The 12,634-nt window shown below is 31.5% G+C and overlaps 1 protein-coding gene across 4 annotated transcripts in view; it reads right to left on the minus strand.

Moving 5' to 3' along the window:
• Positions 1-4,266: 4,266 nt before the first annotated feature.
• The window catches only part of LOC132753936 (small conductance calcium-activated potassium channel protein 2-like), a 114,408-nt gene continuing 106,040 nt past the window's right edge, over positions 4,267-12,634 (minus strand). For all 4 annotated transcript variants that reach the window (XM_060744498.1, XM_060744502.1, XM_060744503.1 and 1 more), the window contains exon 2: positions 4,267-6,419. In XM_060744498.1, the coding sequence (XP_060600481.1) occupies positions 5,016-6,419 (1,404 nt within the window). In that variant the 3' untranslated portion in view covers positions 4,267-5,015. The remainder of the gene's footprint in view (positions 6,420-12,634) is intronic.

Raw genomic sequence — 12,634 nt, forward strand, 5'->3', positions numbered from 1 at the left:
AACAGTTTTTTCACTCGTTTTATATCATCTTTGTCTGAGAGACCCCAATAGTGTCTTTCCGCATGTAAATTAAGGTTCGTTCAAGTGTAATGATTTTAAATTCTAAACTGCGATGGCTTAAACAGATAATATGCACATTTTTCTACCACTTGGCAATGGTCATGGAGTAATATAATTATATCATCAAGTGCTTAGAATAATCAAGTAGAATATTCAAGTATGAAAAAAAGATAAAAATGAATTATTGCTTTGTTTTCTACAATGCTAAAAAGTTTTTTTTATTTAGCTTATGTAATACTTTTTGTATCAATTGTTTTATTTTATTAATAGAAATCCTAATGTTCTTGCCAGAATCAGTAGGACAGCAGAATTCCGCTGAAATACGGATGGGTGGGGTGTGGATGAGAGACAGAGAAGGCCGAAGATAAATTTAGATTGAGATGTTTCATCATCGATAGTGACATAATCACATTAGCTTTTAGTATGTCCTTTTTAAAAAAGAAAAAAAACAATACTTGGTTATATATACATGTGTATGTATATTTTTAAAACTTTTAATTTTTGATCATGAAAACTATTTTGTCCACAGAAATGTAAATTTTTATGATGATTTACCGAATATAATACATGATGCTGATCAACAGCTGGATATAAAATGGACATCGATATATCTTAAATGTAATTCACCAATAAAATTCAGTTTGAATATGACTCATTGTAAATTTCATTAAAATATCTTTGCAAAATAAGACAGTAATATTGATATTGATAGTGTTATTTCTAACCATGATAAAGTTTTAGCGTTTGGAAATTTCGTATAGTTTAATCTATTAGCTAACGATCGACCCATTTCTCAAATAATTTTCATCATCTTCGTGAATTCACAACAAATGCAAGAGAGATGATCAAAATATTTGTAAAATTTGCCCAAGGTGTTTGATAAAATGTTTAAGAAGTCAATGGAATGACATGACGAACTTTTGCAGATGCATATTGAAGAAAGATTTCCCCTCAATGGATATATACTCTTTTACAAATGCGACTCGGTCATTAGGGGCTTCCTATATTGCACGTTGTATACTGTAAACATTTTTATATATTTAATACTATCAAATTATCCATATACTATTTGGGACCGGAATTATGCACAAACCGCCAAACAAATGTAAACAAGTCTGCCAAATTGATAACATTTCTCAATGCATGTCGGACAGGCTTTTTCCTTGGGCCTTTAAGTGTGACATTGACCTTTGACCTGAAAATCTTCTTCGCGATTCAACGTCTCATGGATCAAATGATATTCAAACCTCTTTATGCTTCGGACAAAAGAAAAGGCTCTCACCAGGACGATCGCATTACATATAAAGAAATTTAAGTGTCACTATATTCATTATAGCTAATGTTCCATTTTCGCATAAAATTGACAATTTTATTTACTGTAATAGAGGTATAAGGTTTTATGCTAATAAATTGTTATTCATATGTATCAAAAACTTTTTTCAAAACTTTTTTTATATAAATTCAATAGACTTAAAATCGATCCGTCGAAGTTTTGTATATGCCATATTTATATACTTATTTATTTTTTCAGCGTTGTGCTCATACGAAATTATGAACTTCACCTTGTCATTGAACTAATTTTCACCGACAAATATGACAAATTCAACGCCGGACTTTATTGTTCCTATATTGTTTTATGCTGTTTTCTTTTTGCATATCATTTATTCGTTTATTTTCCATATTCCATTTGTTTAGACTTGTTTCTTTTTTTATTTTAGGTATAACTTATTTATAATTTATAATGCTTATCAAATTAAAGAAGACTTAGTTTTTTCAAGAAACATTTTGATTATTTTATTTTGGCTGGTAAGAAAACATTCAACTTTTAAAAAATAGAAGTAAAAAGATATGTTCATACTCAACGGAACAATATGTTTGACAATACTGTCTTCTTGCGTTTTAACTTACTTTTTAGCAAACTTTTATCATACTTGTCAATATTTCCTGGAAATATAAAGCTTAATAAGTCAAGGAATCGATCTGTTTGTTTTGGACTTAACTTCGGGGAATGAATCATTTGGTCCACCAGCTGTTACCTCAAATGAGTGGGTAATTATTCTCTTCACTGATTAAATGTCAAAATCAAATATTCGGCGATACGAAAGCCTAGTATATTACTTTTATTGTTGCAGACGACAATTTGTACGGAAATCTGACAAATCCAACGCCGGGCTTTATTTCCTTTATTGTTCTTTATGACCCTGTGCGAACTGTTTAATATCCCTGGATCTGAACTGCCTAATTACAGATAATTTTGTACAGCAGATTCTCAATGCTTTAGGGACTTCTTATGAGAATGGAGATTTTACTATAACATACGTATTTTGGAGTTGATTTTTGCTGCTGTTGTTGTTCTTCATTATGCGGTTAAGTTGCAAGTACATATACATTCCCTTATGGCTGAAGGGTTGCCTTTAAGAGTTGAGGCATCAGAATTGCAACCACCGTTTGTCTCTACTTGGTTGTTAGAGGCGACTTATTGGGTTCGAATTACTGGAATCTAAGTATATCTTAGCTCTAGCAGGTCAGGTAGTTTTTTGTTGTTGCTTTAAGTTAGTTACACCCGAGGCTAGCCAAGACATTCTTTCCTGTTTTGGCGCCATATGACCTAAATTGTGGTGCTGCGCCGTAAAACCAAACAACGAACAAATTTACATTCGAATACCTCGATGTTGATAGTGCGTGTAATAAAAAATAATACCTTTTTTATAACATATATGTGTACATATGTTAGAATGAACCATATGGACACCGATATGTAATGTATGTAAATGTTGGCAGACATTTCTTTTCTATAAGAGTTTAAACTATGGCGGTTCACGGCCTAGCCGTTTTACTCTGAACTTCTTAAATATGTTTCACTGCAGAAACATTAGTTCTTTTAAATCAATCAAAATTCACTTTAATGAATTTTCTATTGAATAAATGACCATCAATAAATACATTTGATAAAAGGAAAAGGAGTAATAAGAAAATATTGACTTTTATTTATATACATACCATTTCTATGTATGCCTTCCATTTCTAAGTATATTGAAGAATGTGTCTTTTATCCCAGGCAATATGTTTATTGTAATAAGTTTACACGTATTTCTTTCTAGTCATTGAATTATTGTTATGATGAATGAAAAGAAAATCTTTTGTGCACCAACTGAGAGAAATGAATTATTTTTTTTTAATGCGACGTTTATTAACAACATAATATATTCTTAAACACATTGCAATACTAAAATAAAATAACGAATAAAGTTGAAGCCAATTATTGATTGAAAAAATCAAAGATTAATATTTTGGAGTGAAACGTTCATATGAGTGAAACGTCCAGGTGTGAACCGTTTTGATAGTGAAACGTTCAGGTGTGAGTGAAATGCCTTTGGGAATGACACGTCTATCGTGTTAATGCAATGTTCTGTCTTAGTATGAAATGTTTAACATTGATATGAAATGTTTTATAATGATATGTAATGCTTTGTCTTGGAATGTAATGTATTATTTGGTATGTAAATGATGTTTTGTATTGGTATGTAAATGTTTGTCTTGGTATGTATTTGTCTTGGTACGTAATGTTTTGTATCGATATGTGACTTTTTGTCTTGGTCTATATTGAATTAGTGTTGTTGCCTTTTGTACATGATTTGATTAAGAATGCATAATAAGATGTTATTATATACACCTATTCACAATGTATGTTTGTTCCTGATGAACCGTATCGTGTGAGAATGGTTATGTTCTCAGACAGTATCGTATAAATAGGTTACAGTACTGGTGATTTATTTGTGTTTTAGTTTATTATTGTGTGTATGCGTGTGCGTGCGTCCCTGCTCGTGTATGGTATTGTTTGTTAAATACTTTAATATAGTGGATATAACTAGACTATAATCTTACGAGGCACGTGTGGTCCGTCCTTGTGACACGTCCTAGTGACTCGTCCTAGTAAAATCCACGCAAACCAAAATAGAAGTGCATGTACTGTATTAAGGGACTCTTACCCCCACCCCCTCTCCCACCTTTTATTCATTTAAACTCGCCTTATGACATTACCTCATTCCGAATCACACAACACAGATTTTCTGTCAATTACAAACAGCGCTGTGCCGTAGATATAGAAATATGTAAAGGGAGATAATAAAATATGTTAGTTGACTGAATCGAGATCGAGGAACTATATACTGTTAATCAAATAAATAAAAAAATCCAAACCAATCGTAGGCCATCTCAGAACTAGTTTTATTCTACATTATCTCGACATGTACACATATATTCAACAAAAAGCATTTACTTACACGGTGCAGTGCTTTTCCTTTAATTAACAAACAACAAAATAAAAACTCTGTATAAATATCTAACTGTACAACAAAACGTTATAAATACGTCCAAAAATAACAACATTAAAAACAAATTTCTCAATAATTCATGGTAATAAATGTATGTAAAAAGTTAAGTACTGCGTCCTGTAAGGGTTTTCCAAAACCAACGAAAAAATCGTCTTAAAAGGTTAAGAAAATTTAGTTTAAGTAAAATACCGCAATGTAAACATGTTATAAATCCTAAAACCGGAAGTCATTGACTTTTAAACAGAAACATATAAATATTAACAACAACAGCATTTAGTAATGATAGGGAACTATATTGAATTATTTAAATGTTTTACACCACTGTTACCATGATGCTATATCTATATCTAGTGTCAATCAACTTAAATGACATTCTAAAATACCACGTGTTTCAAAACATATTATACGCGAAAACGTATCCTCAAAACACGGAATGACAATCCCAGAACCAAATTAGCTAATTTCTAAATCCAAGACCACAATACTACGTACAGGTATATCACGTTTCCTTTGGCTGATATATAGGGTAAATTTGGCGCAGTGTTTATTTTGGCAATGTTTTAGTTGTCTACGCCGTAATTAAACACTACGTTTGTATATCTAATACTGTTTTATAGTTTTCTATCGATTTCCCGAAATCAAAACGTCTAGTTTCTTATCAATATTTGATAGCTTCTGTTCAATATCTATAACTCGCGTTTGAAGATTTGTCTGTTCTTCTTGTAATTGCTCCACGATTTCAAAGACATCATTAACAGATTTTGAAACTTCTACTATTCCAACTGAGCTTTCACCAATGGATATTTTCTCATTTTTCGCTTCTCTCATTGTATAGATGCTTTGTAACAACTTTCCGTAAACACGCGTTCTGCGGCGTCCGTCAGATATACCTTGCCGTTTCATTCGCCAAAGACTTAACGCATATTTGATGACGTCAGAAGCAGCGTTTTTCCTAACCTTGTCCAACTGAACGCGCGACACGAAGTTATGAACGTATTTTTCGGGTCTTGTTTGTTCTAGTTTGGAAGCTAGAACTGCAACAAGGAGTGCCGTTGTACCCACGCCCATAAGGCCGGTTAGAACTGAGACAAAACGCCCACAGTACGTGCTTGGTGTGAAATCTCCGTATCCAATAGTGAGGAATGTTATAGCTATAAGCCACATAGAGTTTAAATAGCTGCTCTCAGGGGAGCCCGGATGGTAATATATTTCACAGGTTCTCAACGCCCAACTGCCTATTACTAGAATTGCGAGCATAAGCGAAATGAGCATAGTTCCCGGCATTGTAGACATAAGTGCCTTGAAAACAAAAACTGTATTAATCTTCACTTTATTTAAAGCACCAAGACTTTGTGTCGATGTGTCAGTTAATAAACGGTGGTGGACGACGGTAAATTTTCCGATTAAGTATAGTCGTGCGAGCATTAGTATAGAAAAGATGGCGTCCAAGGAAACCATTCGGTACCTACCATCCACTCCGTATGCGGGAACTCTTATATCGCCTGGAATTGGATGAATACTGCATAATAATAACTCCAGCACAATTTTCAAATATGACACTGGAAAATGCATAGCTAACCTCCAGTCCTCCCAACTGTTGTCAGCCATTTGAATCATAACACCTGTCGCGTGATACAATAAAATGGCTAGGAGAAGTACTACGGTTGACAAAGATATTAAAGATTTAAGTATAACCGACCCAGCGTCCGTTTTTGTGAAGACCCCGCGTATGAAGCATTCTGTTTCTACAAGCATAAGAGCAATTCCAAAGAAAGCCATGGTAAACTCGACGTTTACAATCATTCGCCTCCGATTGATTAGTTGTTTTCTTCTCCCTAATTTATACCCGATGTTGTCATAGCGACTTGTTATACCAAACGCGGAGGAATCGCTAGGAGGTTCAGCCGGTGGTGTTCCGTTTGCATTTTCTTCCTCGCTTCCAACGTACCTCCGAAATTTACCATTAGCTTTCCCTACCAGTGGTATTCCAGGATCTTCAATAACAGTGCTTCCGCTCATCTTACTCTGGAAGTAAAAAAGAAAAATATTTGTATTAATATTATTATTATTTATTATTATTATTATTATTATTATTATTTATTATTATTATTATTATTATTATTATTATTAATTTTTTTATTATTATTATTAAGTATTATTACTCGTATTAGTATTATTAGTATTATTATTAGTAGTATTAGTATTATTTGTTTGGCTTGGTACGTAGGGAAAGCATTACATCATGTATTAGAAAAACAAGTGGCTATGCTGCTGGAATGAAGATAAATGGAGCTTATTTATCTACATTTTAAGGCACATGAAGCGTAAAAAGCGAAAACATTTTACCCTTTTAAGAAAGAACAAACATATATTGTAACATTGAATCCAGAGTATATTAGATGCGTATTACCTTAAAAAATATATCGCCGAATGTAAACATTTTTTTCTTAAAGGTTGCGAAATGTAAACAAATGGTATTTTGACTTCTTAACAAAAATGAATTGCTATGACTATCTTTAATAAAAAGCACAAGACACAAACGATAGATCAGGTATATGGACAATGTGTAGCTGTTTTTAAACTTTTGAAAAAAAGATAGATAAAATGTTGGGGCTAAATGAGCCTTTAATATTCATTTGCTTAGCTCTACACGTTATAAAACTTGAAATACACATATCAACTGGAAAATCTTGCAATTTAAAAAATATTCTATCATTAAATGCGAGCTAAATGAACACTCGAATAGAAATGGCTGTTTTTCAGTAGATTCTTCTAAAATAATGTGATATATATGTCTTAAAATCGAAACACTTTCAACAGTAGATCGTTAGTACCCATTCATCAAAGAAAGATATTAAGATTTCTTAAAAAGATAATTATTTAATGTTCTTTCGATTTCAACTATGACGTAGCCACTGAGAATATTCCGTACTGCAGTTAAGCCTTTCGGGATACACGGGGGTGAAATTGTAAATCGTGCTATAAACTCAAGTACATATGGATTAAACGCGAGTTTCGTGTTTCTACTGGATATGTTACATAAATTTTGTTAAAATATCTAATTTTAAGATTAACGAAACTGGTCTCTTAAAATCCTTAAAAAACATAACCTTTCTAAAATATTTTAGAGAAAATATATCCCGGGAGAAATACATTATGATTATTCTAAATGTTAGCTAAAGGCTTATTTTATTCCATACAAAGACATTTTGAAAATCATGTCTTTACTGATGTGCTTTGGTTTCATAAGAAAATCCGTTTCAAAACTGGATGAGAGCAAATTTACAGCTTGAGGGTTAAATATACATTAGTGCCGCAAATTCGTCAGACATGTCTGTTTAGAATGTTCTTATTTACGTGTTTCCTACCCGACAACTCAAAATGAACACTTTTTTAGACTGCTTCGACTGCCAAAGCAGTTCATTTTATAATGAAATGCGTCATAGAAATTAGTCTTTACAAAATACAACATTATGTGAGCTAAAAAAAGAATCAAAATTTTACATAAAAAACCTATCTGTTGTCAAATTAATGAATTCAAAATAAATCGCGGTTTTTTTTAAAAATGATGTAAACACAAAAATGATGTAAACAGACTGTAAAATATTTGTGCTTTTAAACGTTAGAATTAGACTTATTAAAGCTATCTCAGTGAATGATATTTTTTGCATAACAACAATATTACAAGTCTTTTCTGTCTGATGTATTTTATATAATACAAGACTAAATTCCCAATAGTCCAGACATCTGTTTTTTGACAGAAATGATTTCTGATCATTTGCAACGACCTGAATGTAACGATTCAAAATATATAAAAACTAATTTGTTTCATGCTTATTTTTTTTTACAAACGGTCAATTTAAGCATAGTCATAAATGGAGATAATCTGGAAGAAAAATAAAAAATAAACACAATCTTTGTACCAAAATAACACATTAAAGGGGTATGAAGAAGAAACTTGAAGTCAAAACTTTAAAACATGTTATGATATTGATTTTGTTCGGTTCTAACATGCATGGTCGAATCCGATGTGTACGACTCTCCGGGATATGGCTCGTATATTTATTTCCGTAGGCATTTAAACGTAATGAATTACGTCATTTTATACATCATACTAGTAGTTTTAAAAGATTTTTGACAGACTATATGGCCCCAAATAACGGATTGTTTGTATATAAAACCCGAGCCGCTAAGCGAAGTTTATGTTGCAAACAACAATTCTTATAACTAATTAATAATACAGAAAACTTCCATTTTTAGAGAGAAAAAAGTTTATTTTAAAATTGACCACAGCTATGTGTATAAATTATATAAAAGTCATGGTTATTCAATGGAAAGCAACGTTACAAACGTGCAGCATTATAATGCTGCATCTATTGCTATACACGATACGTAGGCTATAAAAACAAGCTAGTTTTGTTTAAGAATAAACTTTCATTGAAAAAGATAATTTACTTTCTAATAGTTCATGATTTAAATTCTGCTACAGCTTGGTATTAATTTCTAATAAAAACTGTTAGGTATACAAATAGTAAAGTTCAATACTATTCGATTGTATTGCAGCCTTTTTTTTGTCTTGAGGAAAAACTGTCAGACGTTAAGACAAGTATAAAGATAGTATGTCTTATATTCACATTTGTTAAGTCGGCTTCCTCTTGTAAGCTCCGTGTATAATACTGGTAATCGCAGAGATTGTGTTTGTCCAGCTTAATGATTTTCTAGTCTACAACATTTATCAAGTTAAGTAAGGATCCGCCACCAACGTATCTAACCTTAATGATTTAATACGTCGACAGGAATTCTGTAACACTCCTCAAACTGGGAAGACAAAATACTAAATCTATCTGTTACCTATAATTAAATGTACGCGAGAAAATCGAGGCAGAAATTATCCAAGAATAGAAGACAAAAATTTGCATCTTTCGGCGTTTCATTATCAATTCTTTCGTGACATATGGAGGGCTTTAAATTCCAAATGGATTTCTCAGTAAATTTCTCTGTGAAAAGGGTAAAAATTGAACTTTGATTTCATCCTGCTTATTAACAGGGAAGCGTTTTTTTAAATGTTATATGTGACGCCTTATTCAATATAAAAGCCAAATCGTTTTAAGAAGAAAAAAGAACGAATAAAATGATCGAATTAGTTTGGAGAAAACACATCCCGAAAGCACAAAACCGAAAATAATGCTCATTAAGTTGTTTGGTTGCTGAGGTGTTAAATTCTAAAGAAAAGCTAATTAAGTGTCATAGCCTTTTGTACTTGTTATTTAAATGCTGCTCGTAGATATCAAAAAATATCAAACTTACAGAATCAGAAACCATTGCCCCTTTATTCAAGAACAAAAAGAATACTGCATAACATAAAGTTTTCCTGTGATTAACATAGAATGTAACTTATAGGCGTATGTATGGTTTATATATTACAGACTGAAAATATAACGTTGCATGATCTTAAAATATGATAACAAAAAAGTTTTAAGCGACAATACAGGGGAATATCAACCTAGTTTTCGAGTGTGACTTTGAAAATAGTGCTTATTTCAAAGTCAGATATTCACAATCAAGGTTGGCCTTATTTGTTCAGCTATTTATGTAGCAAACTTCCCTTTGAGAATTGGTACGTAATTTGTTTGTTTTTCGTCTAAACTCAAAGCTATGCCACATTTCTTACAAAACGACATACATGTTAATTTGAATAATTTTTAGTCTCTTAATCTGAACGAAGAGACCAAAAATCGTGGATGTTCAGCCGAAACGTTGGTATATTAAAGGGAACTTTAAGAATTTGCAGTTGACTACTTATTTTTTTACTATTTAGCATGAAATTCCATGAAATTTTAGGTTATGAACTAGGATAATAAAAAAGAAACAACATAAACTTATAGTGAAAATAAGATTTAGTTTTAAATTAAATGATTTGCCTGCGAAATGATTTGAAATAACAATAAGAAATCAGGTTTAAGGGCTGATAACTAGAGAATGAGGCGGTCAGTGACCCCGAATATTTTTTTCCAGTCTAAATGTTTTAGTAATTAAAGATACCTAGATTTTAAAAACGTTTAAAAATTACGAAAACTTGTGAATGCGCGCCAGTAATCATAACTGGATTAACATAAAGTAGCTTTAACCTTACTTTTCCAAAATGATTAGCAAAACATATGCCAGAAGTTGCTATGTAAATTAGTTTGACATATATAGTAGAATATTGTATAATACTAAATAGTACACTGTTAGATTAAAGATTGCATTAAAATTCTTATGTTCTGTTTTTTTGTGCTGTACAATTTATTTTAGCGCCTGCTATTTCTTCGTTAGATATTGTTCCTTGAAATACAGTTTATGGAGCTTCTTGAAAATAAATTTTGCCTATGGCCACATCTTTTAAAGCTTGAACAGCTCGGATTATAATCAGATCTAAATTTGCATTATTGCTACTACAAAAAAAGGAAATATCTCTTCATTTGGCAATAATCTTCAATATGATTTTAGATATTAAACTTCCATGTAAGAGTAAATTAAAGTAATAATGATAGGAGTAATGATAGGAATAAGGAGAGTTAATTATAGGAATAATGATAGAAATAAAGATAGGAGTAATGAGAGGAGTAATGATAGGAATAATGATAGAATAATGTAGGAAAATAATAGGAATAATGATAGGAATAATGATAGGAGTAATGATAGAAGTAATGATAGGAGTAATGATAGGAATAATGATAGAATAATGTAGGAAAAATAATAGGAATAATGATAGTAATTATAATAGGAATAATGAAATAATAATGATAGGAATAATGATAGAATAATAATAGGAATAATGATAGAATAATGATAGGAATATTGACAGTATAATGATAGAAATAATGATAGAATAATAATAGGAATAATGATAGAATAATAATAGGAATAATGACAGTATAATGATAGGAATAATGATAGAATAATAATAGGAGTATTGATACAATAATAACAGGAGTAATGATAGGAATTATGATACGAATAATGATAGAAATAATGCAAAGAATAATGATAGAAATAATGAGGGTAAATTATAGAAATTATAGGAAAAACGATAGAATAATGATAGGAATAATGATTAAAATAATAATAAAGGAGTAATCCTAGGTATAATTCAACAAAATAAAGCAATATAAGCTTGCAAGGTCATGTCGAATGTCTGTTTAGCAAAGCTAAGTTTTAACTTTATCATTTCACTTGAAGTAAACAAAGATAAATAACAGCTAACAACCTGTCAACAGGACACTGATGTCCCCACATTTAACTGCTGAGCCTGTATATGGACGTACAGCGTGTGAACAGGACAGAGGGACAGGGTGAATCCGTCACTGCGTGTCGGACTGACACGGGCTAACCAATATGTCCCCACCAAAATCGGGACAGGTTCATTACACATATTAAGAGAAAGGTGGCACTGTTATCACTTACACATTCATATTAAAGATTGAAACAAGTCCTCAGTTAAAGATAAATTTCATTTTAAGCCTTATCATAATGGTGTACTTCATTTACACGGAACCATACGGCGTGGACAGAAATAAATGAAACTTTGCACCCTTATTCCCCAGTGCTTACCATATTTACACTTTTCTTTGAATTACGTCAAGAATTGTCTTCGAGAATGTCCCGGGAGCTTATTGATGAATGGGTTAGGGTTAAACGGAGGGTAATCGTGTGATTTCCACGAATGGTTTTGTTTTTCAGAGAAAACAAAGGTGTTATTTCTCGAGAATTAATCTTAAGACATATTTTCTGTATCAGCACATGCAGTAAAACCTCCCCCGCGTTCGAACCTTATCGATCAGCCGATATAGCAATAATAGTATGGTGTATGTAAACGGCCAAAAGTATGGTGTATGAAAACGGACATTTTCAAAATGATAGTATCCTTAAACTGAGTGATACAATGATTTTTTCTTTTTTTGTTAATAGAAGTCAAAGATAGCTCTTGATACAATAATAATTTTCAGAAAGATAAAATAAAAAGAAAGACAGAAAACAAATATTTTGAAAAACAAAAAACATGGCACAAATCTCACAAAGGTTTGTCTTTTTCTTTGCAGTTCACAAAATAAAACAACGATTTAACACGTTTCAGGTAAACTTCCGGTAACTAAATCTTATGTTTGCATTTTCTGTTCTTTATAATCAAAATATATCGTATTTTTGTTGTTTTTTTTCTTCTTTCTTTTTTTTTTCAAATGAGAATTAACCGAACACTT

Source organism: Ruditapes philippinarum, unplaced genomic scaffold, assembly GCF_026571515.1.
Source record: "Ruditapes philippinarum isolate M1 unplaced genomic scaffold, ASM2657151v2 ctg401_1_1_1_1, whole genome shotgun sequence".
Classification (NCBI taxonomy): domain Eukaryota; kingdom Metazoa; phylum Mollusca; class Bivalvia; order Venerida; family Veneridae; genus Ruditapes; species Ruditapes philippinarum.